This window comes from Sorex araneus, chromosome 4 (genome assembly GCF_027595985.1).
Source record: "Sorex araneus isolate mSorAra2 chromosome 4, mSorAra2.pri, whole genome shotgun sequence".
Classification (NCBI taxonomy): domain Eukaryota; kingdom Metazoa; phylum Chordata; class Mammalia; order Eulipotyphla; family Soricidae; genus Sorex; species Sorex araneus.
Window position 1 is genome coordinate 7,754,738 of NC_073305.1, and position 19,454 is coordinate 7,774,191.

Here is a 19,454-nt window from a genome sequence, read left to right on the forward strand (position 1 = left end):
CCCGGGTGGGACCAGCCCTCACGCGGGCCCTTTGTGGCACGTGGACCAAACGAAGGTGCCGAGTTCCCGCCACGCTGTGCAGGTCCGCGCCGAACCCGCTCCTCCTGCTGCGCCCGTGGCTGCAGGGAGTGCCCGTGCCGGACGGCGGGCACTGGGCCCGGGGGGCGGCCCTGGCTCAGTGGACGCAGGGGCAGCGGGCAGACTGTGCCGCTGGATTGCTTCCTGTCCCAGCGCCCGGGCCGGGCCGTTGCCCTCGTGCCATTGGCCGGCCGCGGGTCACGTGGGCGCCGGGCGCGCGAGGCAGGCTGGGAAATGTAGTTTCCCAGGGGCCCGCCGGCTCGGGTCGCTGGAAATCCTGCAGGCGGGCGGTCTGGGCCTCGCCCCCATGGAGGCCCCAAAGTGGGTTTTTGCCCACGGGCGCTGCACACTCAGCTGGGGGCGTCCGGCTCGCCCGCGGGAGCTGAAGAGCCTTCTTGGCGCGGCTTTGTGAAAGCGCCCGGGGCTCAGGATTTTATTTTTCTCCCCCTTTCACGATGGTTGTGTACACAGCAATTACCGGGCGGCAGCGGGGCGGGCAGCGCCCGCATCTCGGTCCCCCTGCGGCCGCCAGGGCCAGGCCCTGCCCAGCTTCTCCCCAGGCGGGGGGGGGGGGGCGCAGCTCCTGGCCCCTGCAGCACACTCACATCTGTCACCGCACACTCACCCCTCCCTGCACACTCACCCCGCTACGGCACACTCACCCCTCCCTGCACACTCACCCCTCCCTGCACACTCACCCCTCCCTGCACACTCACCCCTCACCGCACACTCACCCCTCCCTGCACACTCACCCCTCACTGCACACTCACCCCTCACTGCACACTCACCCCTCACTGCACACTCACCCCTCACTGCACACTCACTCCTCACTGCACACTCACCCCTCCCCGCACACTCACCCTGTCACTGCACACTCACCCCTCCCTGCACACTCACCCCTCACTGCACACTCACCCCTCACTGCACACTCACCCCTCCCTGCACACTCACCCCTCACTGCACACTCACCCCTCCCCGCACACTCACCCTGTCACTGCACACTCACCCCTCCCTGCACACTCACCCCTCACCGCACACTCACCCTGTCACTGCACACTCACCCCTCCCTGCATACTCACCCCTCCCTGCACTCACCCCTCACTGCACACTCACCCCTCACCGTACACTCACCCCTCCCTGCACATTCACCCTGTCACTGCACACTCACCCCTCCCTGCACACTCACCCCTCACCGCACACTCACCCCTTACCGCACTCACCCCTCCCTGCGCACTCACCCCTCACTGCACACTCACCCTGTCACTGCACACTCACCCCTCACTGCACACTCACCCCTCACTGCACACTCACCCCTCCCTGCACACTCACCCCTCCCTGCACACTCACCCCTCCCTGCACACTCACCCCTCACTGCACACTCACCCCTCACTGCACACTCCATTTTGCCCGTGCTTCCGGCCTTTGGAATTGGACTGAACTCAGCAGGATCTTGGTTTTCGTGCTGGGGTCACTGCAGCTTTGTTTGCCGCCCCCCCACCCACGGGCCTGCCCGTGACTCACCAGGAAACCCTGCCTCCAGGCCTCGCCCACCAACTTTTCAGGAACTATTTCGGTAAAGTGGGAGCCACCTGGCGGGGGCCGGGTCTGGTGCCGGAGTCACATTTTCCAGGACTCGGGGACGTGGTGGGGACGTGGTGGGTGTTTCCGGGCTCTCCCCGCGAGCCGTCCTGATGGGGAGCCGAGTAGGACTGCCGGGGCCTTGGCCGCTGGCCCCGTTCCCGAAGCCTCTTCCTCCAGCCCGCCCTGTGCCCGCCCCAGCAGCTGGCATCGTCGGGAAGGGTCATGCCGGAGGAGTTGTCTTGCTCCCCTCCGCGGCCCTGGGACAGCGCCTCACCCCTGCCCGCACCCCGCAGCCCTGGGCCTCTGGGGCTCCCTGTCCTGCGCGGATCAGGCAGCCGGACAGACGGACTCCCTCCTGAGCAGGCACTTAACACTCCAGCCTCCCGTTTGCCCTCACAGCTCAGGCCTTCCTGGGGAATGTCTCAGCCCTTTGCGGGGTGCCCCTCCCGCCCCCCAGCCCTCACCACTGAGGTGGAGGGAACAGCCGCTTCTCTGGTCATTTCCAGCGTCCCGTGCTGAGCCGGCACAGGCGCCCCCAAAACAGCGGGGGCCACTGTCTCTCTCGCTGGTCTAGGTGGCCGCGCCCGTTGGCTGGTGGCTTCTGGGCGTGACCACGCCAGGACCATGGGCCGCTCCCCTCCCCCCCACAGAGCCCCAGGTGCCACCCCAGCCCACCCGGAGAGCTGCCGACGCCCTTTGCACTTCCTGGGCCCAACCACCCCCCCAAAAAAAATAAGAGACTTTTTAGTCACAAGCTCCACGCCAAGGGCAGGACCCCAGCACTTGGCCCTGGGTTCCGGTGGGAGGGAGCACCACCCGCCCACAGCAGGTCACACACACACACACACGTGCGCGCGCATCGTGCCATCCGTGCGCCAAACTTTGGGTCTGCCTTCGCGTGGGGTGAGTGTCCCGTCCCAGAATAGCCACGGAGACCAAATGGACTCATGCAGTCATACTTGAGATGCCTTAGGAGGGAGCCTGACAGCAGCGGGAGTAAAAATAGCGGCTCCTCTTTCCCGGGCCTCTGCTCTGTTCCGAGGTCTGGGCGTCGGGCCTCGGGGGAGCGCGCTTAGGCCGTGCCTTCCGCCTGAAACGGGGCTCTCCGCAGGCGCGCTGTGTTGCTGTGAGTTTAACCCGCTTCAGTCACGTCAACACTGATGGCTTGGGTGTCCCAAGTGACCCCAGGCCCTTCCTGCACACCTCCCCGTGTGTCACTCACAGTCTGCCGCTGTCCCCTTCCCCGCTTGGTGACCTCGGTCGGTCTTACAGCTCAGGTCCAAGAGCTTTGTCCTTGTTCTGTACTGCCGAGCCCTTTCTTCTTGTCCCTGGCCCACAGATGAGTCCTGGCCCCGGGGTTGTGTCCAGACCCGACTGTAGTCAGCGCTTAGGTATGGGTTTCAGCTCAGGGACGCGGAGCACTGAACGATGAGGCGAGGACCCCATTTCTACTGGCGTCTCAGCCGCCTGCTGCGTGGGTTGGAGGAAGCGCCCAGCGGCCTGGGGCATTGCACGGGGGGGCCCTTTTCCTTGGGGTGCAGAGTCGCCTCCCGAATTAGCCACACCATCTCCTTCCTGCACGGGCCCTGCGCCCCTCGGCAGAGGGACCAGGTGGTCTGCCACCAGGGGCCTGTGCTTCGCCCTCGGAGCGCGCTGTGTGCATGGCCCAGGCTCTTAAACGGCTTCCTGTTTGGGGGCCGGAGCGACGGCACAGAGGGGAGGGCATTTGACGGACTGGGTTCAATCCCCGGCATCCTGCAGGGTCTCCCCGAGCACTGCCAGGAGTGACACCCGAGTGCAGGGCCAGGGGTCACTCCCAGGCAGGGCTGGGTGTGACCCAAAAAAGACACACACACAGAAACTAATCGCAGACCCGCCTCACACCTCTTACAGCGGCCAAAGGCTGAAGCTCTGGCCTCTGGGGCTCAGGAACTCTCGGTCACATGGCCAGCGTCCTGGCTCAGAGGTCAAGCTCACGCCTTCCATGCACGAGGCCCCAGACCAAAAACTAGGCGAGGGAGCGGGGGGGGGGGGGGGGGAGGGGGGCAGATCGGGAGTGTGACACGGCGGTTTCCGCATCTTCACTGGGGAACGGCTGGCAGTTGGCAGTTTCTCACAAGCCCCGCCCCCCGTGCTCCGGGCACCCGGGCAGGTCCTCGGTGTTGATTCCGAGGCACCAAAGCTTACGTCCACCCAGAAACCCGCACACAGGGTTAGCCACGGTGCCCACAATCGCCAGTGACCAAGGCATCTCTCAGCGGGTGAGTGGGAAACTGGTTCCCTCAGACTCGGGGTTACGGCCCGGCACTAAGCAAGAGCCACCCCGCGTTGGGAGGCGCATGGCCCCCTTAGAGATGCCCGAAAGACATGCCAGATCCAGGACAGTCTAGAAAAGGCAAAACTGGTGGGGGCTGGAGCGACAGCACAGCGGGGAGGGCGTTTGCCTTGCACTCGGCCAACCCGGGTTCAATTCCCAGAATCCCATAGGGTCCCCCGAGCACCATCAGGAGTGATTCCTGAGTGCATGAGCCAGGAGTGACCCCTGTGCATCGTCGGGTGTGACCCAAAATGAAAAAAAAAAAAAAAGGCAAAATTGGGAGAAGCCAGAGGCCAAGCAGGAGAGAGGAGAAACAGGTGAGAGAGAGAGAGGGTTTTTCGGGCAGGGAAGAAATGCTTCGTTGAACCCTGTCCTTCCGGCTGTCTGCTCTGAGGGGGAGGGGAAGCGCTGCAGAGCCTGACTGTGTGCCACGGAGCAGAGCCTGGCTCTGTGCAGACTGTGTACCTCGGAGCACAGGCTGGAGGTGCGTCTGGAGGAGGGAGAGAGGGAGGGAAGGACAGGGGTGGGTAGGGGCGGGGCAGGGTGGAGGGAGGGCCACCGCAGCAGGCTGTCCCTGTGTCCCCTGGGAAGCCCAGGTCCCGTCCTTAGCTCCTGGCCGCCCCGGAAGGTCTGCAGGCCGTGGCACGGACTCTGACTTGGTTCCAAGGCTATCCTTAGGGGCCAGCGGAGGGGCTGTGCCAAGTGTCCCGCGTCCACTCCTGGTCACAGTGACCCGCCGTCCCCTGCCAAGTGTGGCGCAAGGCTCCTTCACACCATCTTAAAGGGTGGTTTCAACACGGCCCTCTCCCTCCCCTTCCCCCCCAAGACTGCGGGCCATTTGGAAGCAGAAATAACTCAGCGCATGAGCGGGGAAGGGGGAGCCGCCGCTCCCAGCCACCTGGCCGCCCTGCCCTGCGTCTCGTGCTGGGGGCCCAGCGCTCAGCCCTTCCCCAGTAGCTGCCTCCTTCGGAAGCTGCGCCCTGGGAAGCCCAGCGCCCGGGTCCGAGTGTTTATGTTGGTGGAAACAGCGGAAATGATAGAGAGGACCCTGGGGGTCACTGGGAGATGAAAGGCTCTGGCTTCTGGCGCCGGGGCGGGTCCTCCGTGCCCTGCCCCAGGCCCTGCCCCCAGCAGCTGGAAGGCCAGGGCCGAGTGCTGCTTAGCGGGAAGGAGCTTGGGCCCCGGGCCCCGGGCCCCAGGGCAGCGGCCCCCGGCACCGCCGGGGATGGTCCAGAAACCAGAGCAGCAGCGAGACTTTCAGCCTGTGGGGTTCAAGGTTGGCCGTGGCCGCGGCTGGACCTGGGGACGGTGGTCTAGCGTGTCTGACGGTGGGGGTCCTGGGAACGGCTTTGCCATGCAGAGACTGGTGGGCCCTGGGGTGGGTCTGTGGGCTGGCAGGTCAGGGAACCCCGAGTTGCGCTGTGATGTGGGTCTCCCGCGTCTAGTGTCTGGATTCAGGGGTACCGGGCGGTCTCTGCCTGAGCCGGGACTTACCTGGGGAGCAGAGAAGCATGCAGTTGCTACCCTGCAGGTAGGTGGCCGCTGGGCGGGGCTCTCACCTGGGCGGGCCTTGGGGCAAAAGCAGCCCCGCCCCCGCCAACACCTTGCTTCTGGGTCTTTTTTGGTTTTTTTTTTTTTTTTTTTTTTTTTGCTTTTTGGGTTACACCCAGGGTGCACAGGGGCTACTCCTGGCTCTACACTCAGGAATTACCCCTGGCGATGCTGGGGGACCCTATGGGATGCTGGGAATCGAACCCGGGTCGGCCGCGTGCAAGGCAAACACCCTCCGCGCTGTGCTACCCCTCCAGCCCCATGCTTCATTTTCAAAGTTTATTTCATTAAAGAACTGTGACTGACAGTTATTGGTAGTTGAGGTTTAGGCAGATAATATTTCGACACCAGCCTCCCTCCACCCGTGTCCCCATTTCCCCTCCCCACCCCCGGCCCACCCTGTCCCCGGCTGCCAGCTTGCCCGTCCCCGTGTTTAACGGAATCACCGTGAGACACAGTGACAAAGTGGCTCACGACTGGGTCTCCACCCCGGAGTGTCCCGACACCCGTCCCTCCCTCTGTGTCACCTAGACCCGGGCCTGGCCGCGGGACCCAGTCCTGCCCGAGCTCTGGGCTCAGGGCCCGGTCCGGCCGCGCCCGTGTCTGCCGCATCCTGGGTCTCGCCCGCAGGTGGGCACCGGCCCCGGCCCGCGGCCTCGGGCTGGGGGCGCCCCGTGTGCCCCCACGTTGCGTGCCCCCCCGACCCTCTGCTGAGCTCCCCAAGCCGGGAGGCGGCCGGTGGCCCTGCCAGCTGGCCTCAGCGACGTGCCCACGGTGCCTCTCGCTGGGCCCTGGCAGCCGAGTGGCCGCCCCTCCGTCCCAGGCGCTGCCCGGGGCCCGTGTCCGGCCGAGAGGGGGGCGGCTGCCGATTGCCCCCTCGCCCGCACCCCGGGCGCATTGCAGGAACTAACGTCATGAGGCCTGGGGCCGGGGGCGCTCGGACTGTTGACCTGATGCAGGGAGGAGGCTAGTGGCCAGTTCCGAGCCCGACTTCCGGTCACATGCCCTGCAGCAGCTGGTGCTGCTGGCCTGACTTCCGGTCACGTGCTCTGCAGACGCGAACAGGCCGCTGGCCCAGCTTCCGGTCACATGCTCTGCAGGGGCCGTGTGCTGCTGACCTGGCTTCCGGTCACATGTGCTGCGCTGCCCCTTGTGCCGCCCCGTCCTTGCACCACGTGCCTCATCTCAGTCCCCAGGACCCCCGCGAACTTGGGGGAGGGCGGAGGGGGCGTGGATGCGGCCTAGCCCTGGCCCTGGCCCTGGCCGTGGGCACCTGCGCGCGCTGACCCGCCGGAAGGGCTGTTCTCCGGCCTTCAAGGCTGCCCGGCCGGTGCCTCACGCCCCCATGGAGGAACCCCGGGTCCCTCCCCCTTCCGGGGCCTTCCCTGGTCTGGGGGCGACCTACCCGGCTCCGTGATCGGTGGGGGTGGGGGCCTCGGGATCGCACGGTCCAAAGCCTGGACTTGCCCCGGGAGCCTGGTCAGCTCACTGCCGCGCTCCCAGGGGCACGCGGGGGGCTGCCCAGCTGGGCACCAGGACCGGGACAGGCCCTGCGGCTGCAGCCCCCGTCCAGGACTAGGCATGGTGGCCCCGTCGCCCTTTGGGGGTCCCTTCTCCAACCTGGGGCCCGCCGGTCGTGGGGGCCGGCTGCCAGCCCAGAGGCGGGCTGGGGCACGAGTAGCGGTTTCCTTGAGTCATGCCCGATTGTGCCCAGGCGGCTTCCTGAGTGTCCGTGTCGCAGCGGCGCTGGTGAGGCTGATGGCCTTCCTGCGGTCACAGCTGCTGCCTGGTGAGACTTGGGCGGGGTGTCAGAAACTTCTCCAGCACTGACGTGGATGTTTGGGTCCTTTTATTCCCCCCGCATTAAAAAAATTAAAAGGAGCCAACAAGACAGTAGAGCCTTTTGCCTTTCATGAGTGGGTCGAGTGTTTGCCTTTCCTTGGGCCAACCCAGGCTCAGGGCTGGGCACCTCGCGTGGTCACTGGTGACCCTCGGGCACGGAGCCAGGAGTGACCCCAAACCAAAACTATGGGGTCATAGAGATTATAGGGGCGCTAGGCTTCCACCCCACCCCCAGCCCCGCAAATGGGCCCCGAGCCCTTCCAGGAGTGACCCCTGAGCACTGCGCCATCCCCAATAAAAGCACAAAGGGGTGTGGCAGGAAGGGGGAGTCCGAGGACTTCCACCTGCGGGTCCCCACTGTGTCTCCGGGAGGCAACCCCAGCCCCGCCCCTGGGAGGAAGGAGCCCCCACACCTCCCCAGGCCCCGCATTTACCTTGGAACTTGCAGAGCAGGTGGGCCCGGGGCTCTGGGGGACCCAGGGGCGGGTGACCCCTGGGAGCCCCGGGTGTCGCCATCTCCTTCCCCCGGGCAGACACAGACGCCATGAGCTGGCTGGGGTGGGCTGAGGGGGGTCCGTGGCCACCGAGGGCTCAGGTGCCCTCACACCTCCTGTTTTGAGTTTTCTGAGGAACGTGGGAGGCGTCAGGACTGGCTCCCTGGAGGCCGACTACGCTTCCGTGGTTTCCCGGCTCCCTCCTTCGTCACAGCTCTCTGCACCTGTTTGCGGGGGAGCCTCTGCCCGCCCCCATGTTCTCCCCACCACTTCCCAGTGAGACCCCCGCCCTGCCAGAGCTTCCTTCTCTCTCTATCTCTCTGTCTCTGTCTCTGTCTCTCTCTCTCTCTCTCTCTCTTACACACACACACACACACACACACACACACACACACTCGTGCAGGGCAGGAGGGAAACAGGCTCAGACCCGCTTCCTGTAGCCCTGCAGGCTGCAGAGCTGGGGGCCGTAGGGCACCCACAAAAAGGAAAAAAATCCCATCAAATCTAATGCAGGCGGCCAACCTGTGTTCGATCCCCGGCATCCCATACGGTCCCCCAAGCACCGCCAGGAGTGACCCCTGAGCATCGCCGGGTGTGACCCAGAAAGAAAAAAAAAATCTAATCCAATGACCCCAGCATTTCTCATGCCGGGGGTGGGGGGGGCACAGGGGTCCCCTGTAGGCACCCGGAGTATTCTGGGCGTGAGAACCGTCCCGGGCGTGCCGCGGGCTGCGAGCAGGGGGGCCCCGGCACATCACGGGCCGGGCAGCGGGCAGCCGCAGGGCCCACTCTGGGGGGGACGGAGAAGACGGCTGTGCCTCCCGGCTCCCCTGAGCGGCCTCTGCGCGGGGCCAGGATGCCAACTGGACCCTTTCCCGGAGGCCCGGGACAGGGTGGGCGGCAGCGCCCCCCACGCACCCTCCAACCCTGCCCCCCCCCCCCCGCTGTGCTCGCCTAGCCAGGCAGGGGCGGGCGGTGGCGGGAGGGGCTGTAGGCTGGGAATGTTCTAGAGCCCCGGTGCCGCCCCGGCCGTGTGTCCCCGGCCTCCCTCCATCCCTGTCCTCGCCGGGCGTGGGGCCCTGGCCAAGGCAAACAGGGAGAATGATCCCTTTGCGGCTATTTGAAGGGTGACCCTCCTCGGGCCCATCCCGCCACTGCCCCCACCCCTCCATCCCCGGGTAATTTATTAAGGAAGATAAATTGGAGTGGGATCGTCGAGAGCGGGGCCCAGCTGGCATCTCTGCCAGGGTTGGATCTTTCCGACCCCCTTGGGGTAGTCCGGGACGCGGGCGCAGACCCCCCCACTCTGGAAAAACCATCAGCCGTTCCATAAATACATCAGAAACTCCTTCCTACACGCCGAGAGCCGTCACTCGGCTGCTCGGGCACAGGGGCGGGCAGAGAGCAGCTTCCTGCTTGTTCTTACGTACCGTGTTTGAGAGCCAGTTGGCTGAGGGGCCTTCCCATGCCAGGGCTGTTCGTTCTTGCTCCCCCTGAGCCGAAACATGGCCCGTGAGCCCCGAGCCTGCTCCTCAGCCAGGAGAGAAAACGGAGAGAGACGAGACTCACTCGGGCAGCTGCCCGTCGGGCTTGTGAGATATTCATGAAGGGAACAAACTGGCCTCCTCCTCCTCCTTCTTTTTCTTTTTAAGGTGCCATCTGGCCACACCTGGCAGGGCTGGGGATCGAACCCCGGCCTCTTGCGGGCGAGGCCTAGGCTCGAACCCTTGAGCCACGCGGCCCCTGTCCTTCACTTGTGCTGCTGTTCCTGAGCCTGGCAGGGTTGGGCACCCCGTGGGGCCAGGCCTGGAAAAGTACCGGTCAGAGGGCAGCCCGGGGAGGGGCGAGGGAGGGGGGCCGGGGGGGGCTCCCGTGCCCAGCAGGCCTGGCCGCGCCCCCTGACTGCAGCCCAGGGAGGCGAAGGTGTGGAGGGAGAAGCTTCTGGGCAGCCGCGGCGCCTGCCCGTGGGTGGCCCTGCAGGTGCCCGTTCCACGCGGGCGTCTATATTTAGGCGCGGGCACGAGGTGCCAAGGTAAAGAGAGACGGGCGTGTCCCCCGCCGCCCGGCTCACAGAGGCCCCGTGTTCGCGCAGGGGTGGGCGCGCTCTCCCCGGAGCCGCAGGGCCGCCCCGCCAGGCAGATGGCCCCCGCGGGCCTGTGGCCAGCCCAGCCGCCCCGTCGCGTCCAGGGCTTCTCGCCGACCACGGCTGGACGCTGCCGCCGCCTGCTCAGCCCCTTCCCTGCCCGGTGAGTGCCGGGCAGCAGCGGGCACTGGTCCCCCTTGTCCATCCTCCGACTCCCAGCCCCGTCTCCTCCTCCCCGGAGCCAAGTGTAGCAGCGAGGGGGCGTCTGCGACGTGCCAGACGCCCACCCAGCCGGGGGGGCCCGGGGCCCTTCTCGCCCGCCCCGCCCGCCCCCTCCCCAGCGCTGCAGGGCCCGGGCTCCGCACGAGGGCCGCCCAGGATGCACCTTAGTGATGCTCTGGCCGCGAGTGGCCAGTCTTGCATCGCACGTCCCTGCCCGGGGCCGCCTGGCCGGTGAGTGACCAGACAGGCGAGCCCGGCCGTCCACTCTGTTCCCACCGTGCCGAGGCCTCCGGGGGTGACCTGGGGTCCACTCAGGGGGGCCTGTCTGCGGCCGCTCGCCCAGTCACTCAGCTCCTCCAGGGCGAGTGCCAGGCCAGCCGCCCACCCCGAGCTTCCGGGGAGCCGTGTGTGAGGGCCGGGGGTGACAGCCTGGCCGCAGGGGGCAGAGCGGCTCTCGTGGGCTCAGCCATGGGTACCCCCCCCGCCCAGTCCTGCTCCACACCTTGTGGCATCCCCTGGACGCTGGGGGTGAAAGGCTTGTTTAGATTCGACGCAGCAACAGGAGCGTCTGACCCCAGGGAGTGCAAGTGGGTGAGCGGGCGCAGGGGTGAGGACGTGATCTTGTGAGTGAATGTACGAGTGCGGGAGTGAAGGTGTGAGGAGGTGGAGAGTGAGCACGCAGGCACACCTTTGGGCCTCTCCCCGCTGCCGGCTCTTCCCGCTGTCTGCTCCCCACGCCCCACCCCTGCAGCCGGCTCTTCCCGCTGTCTGCTCCTCACGCCCCACCCCTGCAGCCAACTCTTCCCACTGGCTGCTCCCCACGCCCCACCCCTGCTGCCGGCTCTGCCTGCTCTCTCTCCCCACACCCCACACGGGTCGGGGGGCAGCATCTGTGTCCCCTGTGGTCTCAGCCAGCTGGGGCAGGGACAGCGCAGATGCACCAGCCCCTGGTGGCCCTGCTAGTGACTCTGGGTCCCACCTGCCAATGTCACCCTGTCCCTGCGTGCCCCGGGGGCTCAGCACTGTGGAGAGGGGTCCCCCTGTGTCCCTTCTCTGCTCCCTCCAGCACGGCGCATGGCGCAGCCCCACGGCCCCAGCCCGACCATGTCCCGGTGGCCGCTGGCTGCACGTGTGGCCCAAACACATCAAGCTTGCTGCTGTCACGGGAACTGCGCTGTGCTCTTGTCCCCTAATGTGGAAAATGTGTTTGGAAGCTGGGAAGAAAGCGAACAAGCCCCTTCTCCCCTCCCCATCCCTGGTCCCCAAAATAAGCCTGCGGGTCCCCTGGGCCAGTGGAGAAGGGGCATCCGGACACACCCCAAAGGGCCTCCTCGTGGGGCACCTGCTGGTCCTGAGCCCGGGGCTGGGGGCCTCAGATGCGACCCCAGACCCGCCCTAGCCCGGAGACGCCGGGGCTCCCTCAGGAAGGGCCCGAGAGTGTTTCCCAGGGGGTGCTGCTCGCCCGGGGAAGGGGGTGCCCAGCACAGGGGGGGGCGGGGGGCCGAGGGGCTCCTCCTGTCTGCGTGCCCATAGGAGGGAGGTTTCGGGGGCGCTGGGCGGCTGTTCTCTCCCTGCAGGGCTGTGGTCACTGCTCCAGCCCGGGGGCCTCTGGGGGCGGGAGGGTCTCCCAAGGCTCCCCCAAGGCCGTCCTCCTGCCAGTCAGCTCATGCGGGCTGGACAGGCCGGGGTGCAGTCCGCCCCCCCCTCCTCGGCGTGTCCTGGGACGGAAGCCCCCGGCGGCCAGTGCAGGAGCGGGTCCCCAAGCCTGGCGGGGGGACGGTGGGGGGCAGAGGGGGGCACGTTCTGTGGGTCCTCCCGGCCAGAGGAGACACAGCGGTGACAGGTGGGGGACAGGGTCCCCACACGGGTGGGTGGGTGGCGGGAGAGCCTGTCACAGAGCCCCAGGGACCTCGCTGGCCCTTGCCGGTGTACATGGGCCCCGGGGCCAGCACCCAGCCCGGGGGTGTCTCACTGCTGACCTGTCCCCTCCCTTTTCACCCACGGCTCCTTTGCTTCAGCCGTGCCGGCCTGTGGCACCGTCCTCTGTGGCCGGCCTGGCCCGGCTCCCCGGCTGGGGGGGACGAGGACACGGCGTCTCCCCTCCCCCGCTCCCCACGGGGCTTCCTCAGGGAGAGCCCCGGCCCCTAGGTGTGGCCCCCGAGGCCCAGCCTGGGAACAGGGGCCTGCAGCCCCCCTACCATCTCGTTCCCAGCAGCCAGCCTGGGCGCTGTGTGGAGCCCACCCATACCCGGACGGCCCCCGGGCACTCTGGCCTGTCTCAGCCCCCAGCCCCGGGGCCCGCGGGGGGAGGGGCTTCCTGGCTCCTCTGCCCTGGCCGGTCAGAGCCCAGAGGTGCCGGAAGAGGGTGGTCGCAGAGACCCCCAAGTCTGGCCCATTGGCCCCGGTCTCTACTCCCCTCTGCACCTCCAGCCACCTGCCCAGGGCTCCCCGGGGAGGACCCCCCCCCCCGCACGCAGCCTCTGCCCCTCCTCGCCCAGAGCCCCCAGGAACGGGCCTCCCAGCCCGCAGGTCCCGCCCGCCCTGGGCGACTGGCTGGCTGCCGGGTGCTGGTGGCTGTGCCCAAGGGTGGCTGTGCCCCCCCCAGCCTGCCGGCCCGTCCGTGGACAGGCTCTCACCCCCTAGGGTGCCCGCAGGCTGGGGGCGATCTCCCGGGCGCCTGTGTGCTGCCCGCCGCTCCCGCCCGCGTGGGGGGTGAGCAGGTTTGATCGACGTTTCCCAACGACTAAGGCGGCCAGGCGGCTTCTGGCATTTTTTATCGTTCATGAAAATTTTATTTTATTTTATTTTATTTTGTTTGCTTTTTGGGTCACACCCGGCGATGCTCAGGGGTTACTCCTGGCTCTGCACTCAGGAATCACTTCTGGCGGTGCTCGGGGGACCCTATGGGGTGCTGGGAATCAAGCGCGGGTTTGGCCGCGTGCAAGGCAAGCGCCCTCCCCGCTGGGCTATCGCTCCAGCCCGAAAATCTTATTTTATGGAAGCAGATTTATCACTGATAATGACGTCTCCAAACCCCCTGTGACGACACGGGCCCCAGTTTCAAATCCAGAAACAACGGGAATTCCTCCTCCGTGCGCGCCCCTTGGCTTCTCCGCTCATGGCACGGCCTCTGCCCTGGGGAGCGTCCGAGCAGCCCGTCCGCCCCGTCAGGAGCCCGGCAGCGGAGCCCGGGCCCTCGTGGGGACACGTCCGTCCCTTGCCTCGCACGCCAGGACTGTGTCTTTCAGACATAAAGTTCTTCTACTGTTGCGTTATTTTTTTTTAAATGTTTTGAATGTAGAAACAAAGCAGCAACTGTCGATACAATTCTCGGATTAAAATCGAGAGCTAGCAGAGCGGGAATACTAGTACCAGCACGTGAGAGGGAATTTACGTGGACCTTGTCACGTCTGAGGGCCCGGCCCGTGAGTCCTCGTCTGAGACGTCCCTCAGCAGCTTGGCCCGTCCGGATGTCACCCGCCACTTCCACTCCCAGACACGCCCGGATCTGTCTGTGGTCCAGCCAGAGTGGCCCAGACGGCCGAGGAGGGTGGTGGACGGGGCCGCGGGGGCTTCTGGAAGTACAGGGGGTCGGGAGGGAGGGAGGGAGGCTGCTTACCCCGACTCCAAAAAAAAACCCCGGGCTCTCGGCCCCGGTGCCGGCCCCTGACGTCATTCGGAGGTTGGCATCTGCAGAGGATGTTCGCAGAGCAGTCGAGTCGGGCCTTGGCGTGCCAGGGCCTCGCTGGCGGGTGTTCAGCCCCCGCCTCCCGTGGGCGCCCCGGGGTTTGCAGCAGCGACAGATCCACGGGGTTTGGCCGCGTGGTGCCATCCTGGGAGCTTTAGTCGGGATCCGGCGGGCAGGGCTGCTGAGTGAGGGGTCGCACGCTGGCAGAGGTGGGTGGCAGGGGGTCCACTGATATGTCTCGTTGTTTTTTAAAATTTATTCTCGGCTCTTGGCTCACACTCGTCCGTGCCCGGGCATGACTCCCGGAGGGGCTCAGGAGACCCCGTGGGGGGCTGGGTCGGTTGCCTGCAAGGTCAGCGACCTACCCACTGTACCATCTCTCTTGCCCCACATTTTAATTCTGCTGTTGATGCTTCTTGGTTCACACCCAGCGATGCTCTGGGGTTCCTCCTGGCTCCGCGCTCAGGAATCACTCCTGGCGGTGCTCGGGATAGAACCCAGGTCAGCCAGGCGCCAGGCCGAGGCCCTCCCGCTGTGCCATCGCTCCAGCCCCTGGCCCCACATGCCAGTTGCACAGTCTTCTTCCCACTCCGAGAGCGCGCTCAGCCCCGCTAGCTGGCGGCCAGGGTCCTGGCGTCGGTCCTCGGGCAGAAGTGAGGCTCCTGCTCCTTCCCCCACCCCCTGCGGAGGGCGGGCAGCGGGGCGGGCCTGGCTCTGGCCAGGCGGGCGCCAAGGCCACGCTCACAGCCACGGCCTCGCAGGCCCCTGCTCCGTCAAGACTGCTTTGGCACCCGGCCCTGACCTCTGTGTGTCACCAGGGCGTGTCCACGGGCCCCAGACCCGCTCCCCCTCCCTCCGAGCCCTGTGCCCTTTGACCCCGACCACCCCGTCCATAGCCCCCCCATCACCCTTGGGTCCGTGAGGTTGAGTCTGGCTTTCCCCCTTGTCTGAAGCACTTTAATGCCTTATGTTTAAACACGTTCCTGTCGGGCGTTCAGATGCCCGCAGGCCTCACCCCCGGGGGGCCGCTGCTTGGAGCCTCCCGGCAAACGCTGCCCCCTGCCAGGTCGGGAGGGGCAGGCCCAGGGCTGAGCCCCCGCAGGGAACGCCCCGCGGGCGCCTGCCAGCGGGGTGAGGGGTGGGGGCGCCCGGCCGGGCTCCTCCGGGAGAGGAAATTTCCTTCCCCGGCTCAGGGCTGGCCTGTTGGTGTTTACCTTGGCGCCTCCCGCTCCCCCGCCGCCCCGTAAACACCGTGTCCTTCCCGGGCCCACGCGGGCCCACACCAGGTGGCCTGTTGCAACCAATTCTAGGAACCCGGGGTCCGGCCCTGGGAAGCTGAGTGGGAGGGGCCCCAGGCCTGCCCCCCCTCGGGCAGAGAGGGAGCCAGGTGCACGGCGACGCCCCCCCCACCGAGGCACACCCCCCCCTTCCCCCCCACCCCGGCAGCGGCATGAGGAGGCCGCCAGAGCGGAGGGACAGGGAGGAGGTCGGGGCTGGGACGGGGCCGCCCCCAGCCCTCTCCACCCGGTGGGCGCGCTGGCCTGGGGCCTGGCCAGTGACCCCGGGGAAGTGGGGGGCTTCTTGATCCAGCAGTGGGGGGCGCCGGGGCGTTGTCTTGGGACCGGCACTCAGCGCCATCTCTCTCTTTTCCACACAGATCTGGGACATGAGCGACGACGAGACCATCTGACCGGGGCCCCCACTTCTCGCTGCTGAGGGGACCCCCGCGCCCCGCCGCCTTGGCCCCTCCACGCCGCCCCGGACCTCCCGGCCTCTCCCGCCTCACGCCCGGCCCCACCCGTGTCTGCGCACAATAACCTTGGCTCCGGCCGGGACGTACGTGGCCTCCTCGAGCCGTTCTTTGCGCTGGTCACCGCGTCCGGATGGACCCCAGGGGCAGCCTCTGCGCCACCTGCCCCTAGAAGGTTCTTCCACCCGCCGCGGAACGGAGAGAAGCTTGCCCGGAAGGGCACAGGCGGGGACACTGCCCCGTCCAGGGTCCCGTCCTGCGGGCAGCCTGGAGCCCCTCTCCTGCGGGTGTCTCCAGCCTTTTTTTTTTCATTCTTAGCGTGGCCTTCCGTGTTGGGGCTGGGCCCACGCTGACAGTGACTCTCATCCCAGGGGGGACCCCGGGTTTAGGGCCAGCAGTGGGGACACAGTGGGTCTTGGCACACACACACACACACACACACACACACACACACACACACACACAGACGCGTTGTGGTTTAAGAGCACTTTATTAATTGTTCTTAAGGCTACTTTTAAGTACAAAAAAAAAAAGATGGCCTGCCAAACCTTTTTTTTCTTCTTCTTCCAGGAAAAACAGGCCACAGCGAATGGTATATTTACACACACGGAGGGCGCCCACCCCCACCCCCCAGGCCCCTCCAGGGGACCCGCCTATCCAGATGCTGGCCTGGCGCCCGAGCCCACCCGCTGGCCACTGGGGGTTCGGGGGGCGCCCGGCCCGGCCACGGCTCCCGCGGCCTGCAGCGAGTAAGGCAGACGCAGTGTTCTCATAGAATAACTGTGTTCCTGCACTGTCAGACAAATCTACGACAAAAAAAAGATCAACTTTTTTTTTTCCAAACAAACAAAAAAAATGAATGATTACAATAGGAATGGGAAAAATTAAATAGCTACATATCATTAACAAATTAATTGTTCTTCAAAAAATACCTACAAATTTCTCTGTACATTCCTTACGCACAGCGTAATGATGGTCTTAAAGTCACCTATATAAAAAAGTTCTCCGCGAGCCGGGAAGCCCGGTGGGGGCGTGAAATATAAGCGGGGCGGGAGACCCCCCGCAAGCACCGCCTGCCTCCCGCCGCCCCCCGGCCCCCAGACCCGGCGGCCGCCTGCGAGGGTCCCTCCTGAGAGCCAGCCCCCTGGAGTCCGGAGGCCGCGCCTGGCCCCGCCGTGACCTCGCAGGGCGGCCGGAATGTAGCCGGGTGGGGCCGCGCACTGGCCCCAGAGGAGCCGCCGGTGGTCCCCTCCAGCCCCCAGCTTTGTCAGCCGCGCTCCCCCGCCGCCTAACTTCTAGTTAGTAGCTAAACCTACGCGAGCGATAATACAGGGTTAACTGCACCCAGGCACAGGAATGTACACGGGCGCCCACGGGAGCGCGCGCGCCCAAGCACGGATTGTCGCGATCCGGGCGGCGGGGGAGAAGGTCCCCGCACCCCGGGGAGGGACCCCTAAGCAGCCGGGCGGCGGGGGGGGGGGGTGCGGAGAGGGCCGCCGGCCCGAGCACGAGCCCCTGGCCTCCCCAGGGGCCTCCCGTCGCCAACTGGACCAGCAGTGAGTGTGTCTCTGACGGTGACGGGGGCCACCAAACCGGGGCTGGGGGCACGAATAGAAACCAGCTATTTCGCCCCCGAGGGGCCGGCGGCGCCCCCTCGGTGCCCGGGAAGCTGCAGGTCAGTAGCGAGCACCTGGCACGCAGGGCCCCCCCCCCTTCCCAAGCGGGCCGTGGACACCCAAAGCCGCGCGAGCAAGTGCCCGCGATGGGAACTGCCACCCCCAAGCCCCCCGAGCGAGCCCCCCGCCTCCTTAGTGCAAATCAGACGCGCCAGCTGCGCTCTGCGCTTCCCGGAGACGCGCGCACGGACAGACGCGTGCGCTGAGGTGGACATGCACACCCGCCAGGCAGGGGACGCGCGCACGGACAGGCACGTGCACAGATGGACACGCGCACAGGTGGCCATGCGCATCCGCCAGGCTGGGGATGCGCGCACAGTCGGACACGAGTACCCGCTGGGCTGGGGACGCGCGCACGCACCCACCGGGTTGGGGAGGCGCGCACGGACGGACACGCGCGCGTACGCGCCGGGCTCGGGCCGGCCCCGGGTCCGCAGTGGGCAGCCGGCGGCAGGAGACGGTTCTTTGGTGACCGAGGCAGGAGGCTCGAATGCCCCGCGCAGGCCCTGCTGTCGGGGTGCGGCCCCACAATCCCAAGCCCGACAGAAGGGCAGAATCCCAACAGGGTCCTTGCGGATGAGCCCCTTCCCCTCCCTCCCGCCCTCCCACCCCGCGATTTTTGTTGGGTTTTTTAAATTTTTTTTCTTTTTTCCTTTTTCTTTTCTTTTTCTCTTTTTTTTTTAAAGCACGGACTGTTCAGAAGCTCAGGCAAACCATGCAGGCGGAGTCTCCGGGCGGGCGCCCCTTCAGGAGAGCACGGAGGGCGAGTGGCCGTGGCTGACCATGTGGGCCGAGGGGCTGGCCGGCTGGCCGCGGCGGGAGGCCGACTCGGGGCTGCTGGACGCGCCGTCTTTGGCCGCTTTCAGCTGCAGCCACGTGTCGCCCAGGGCCTTGGCGAAGTGGTCGTCCACGGAGCCCGTGATGGACACGGAATTGGGCGCGGGCTCGGGCTCCTTGTAGTTCTTGCCCAGGCTCCGGCGGAAGTGCTCCTCCACCACGGGGTCGCAGGCAGTGGCGGCTGCGGGGGGGCACGGGCGGGTGGGGCGGTCAGAGGGCGGAGACACCAGGGTCCAGGACCAGGGCCGTGCCCAGCACCACCCCCGCCAGCCCTCAGTGTCCGGGGCCCCCCTCCCCAGATGGGGACACTTACACGTGGGCGCCCTCCGGTAACTGGCCGGCCCGGCCGCGCAGCCGCTGTGCGCGATGGGGCAGTGCGAGAGGTTGCAGTTGCGGGTGCTGGCGGACGCACACGTGATCACCGAGGGCCGGTTCTAGGGGACAGGGGCTGGCGTGAGCGTGGCTCAGGAGACCCCTGTGGCCTGGGGGCGTGTCCTCCAGACTCCTGCCATGGAGACCTGCAGTCCCCGCCCCCCTCAGCCCCTCTGGGCCTGAACTCCCCCCGCCCCCCAGCCCCTCTGGGCCCGAAACCTCCCCCCTCCCCCCCTTGCCACCCCCTGCTCCTTGGACAGGGGCCCAGCTGCTCCAGGCGGCGTGCAGCCGTGGCAGTGCCAAGTGGGGTGCGCATGAGGGGGCCCCCCGCTCTCATCTGCACCCACATCGACACTCTGAGTGGCCAGGGGGCCCCTGAGCCAGCCGACACCCTTCCTGCTGGCCTGCTTGCCAGGAGCTGGGGACCCCTGTCCCCCACTCCTCCAGGCCTGCCCGCTTGCCCCCCTGAGGACGGGCACCCCAGCCACGCGGTCCCGAGTGACCTGCTGCTGCGCTGGATGTGGGGGCACGGGGAGAGGGGGAGGGGAGGCCCCGCCCGCTGGCCAGGCCTGGCCCTTCCTTCCTGGCCCCCTGCCCACGCCGGCCCCGCCCTCTCCTCACCCCGCGTGGGGCTCCCACACCGCTGGCCAGACAAGTGTCCCCGCAGCCTGTCGGGGGGAAGTGACCCAGGGGTGCAGGGCTAAGGGCCACACCCGCCCTGACGTCCGCTCCGGCCGAGCAGGAAGCCTCTCCCAGGTGGGGCTGCCGGGGCAGAGGGCCCGCCCCTCGCCGAGGGCCAGTGCCCAGCCTCCCACCACGCCTCCTCAGCTCGGGCGTGCCCACCGCTGGCCGACCAGAGGCCCCATGTCCACTCCGCCACTGGAACAGCGTCCCAGAAAACTGCCGGGGGCTCCCAGCAAGTTTAGGACCGCCCCGACCCCGGCCCACGGCGAGGAGAGACCC

The 19,454-nt window shown here is 67.0% G+C and overlaps 2 protein-coding genes across 6 annotated transcripts in view; one reads left to right on the forward strand and one right to left on the reverse strand.

Moving 5' to 3' along the window:
* ATG7 (autophagy related 7) overlaps positions 1-15,934 on the forward strand; it is a 164,992-nt gene extending 149,058 nt beyond the window's left edge. For both annotated transcript variants that reach the window (XM_055136278.1, XM_055136279.1), the window contains exon 19: positions 15,514-15,934. In XM_055136278.1, coding sequence (XP_054992253.1) covers positions 15,514-15,546 — 33 coding nt within the window. In that variant the 3' untranslated portion in view covers positions 15,547-15,934. The remainder of the gene's footprint in view (positions 1-15,513) is intronic.
* Positions 15,935-16,077: 143 nt separating this feature from the next.
* VGLL4 (vestigial like family member 4) overlaps positions 16,078-19,454 on the reverse strand; it is a 98,642-nt gene continuing 95,265 nt past the window's right edge. For all 4 annotated transcript variants that reach the window (XM_055136290.1, XM_055136289.1, XM_055136288.1 and 1 more), the window contains 2 exons: positions 18,433-18,553; positions 16,078-18,300 (listed from right to left, as the gene is read on the reverse strand). In XM_055136290.1, the coding sequence (XP_054992265.1) occupies positions 18,029-18,300; positions 18,433-18,553 (393 nt within the window). In that variant the 3' untranslated portion in view covers positions 16,078-18,028. The remainder of the gene's footprint in view (positions 18,301-18,432; positions 18,554-19,454) is intronic.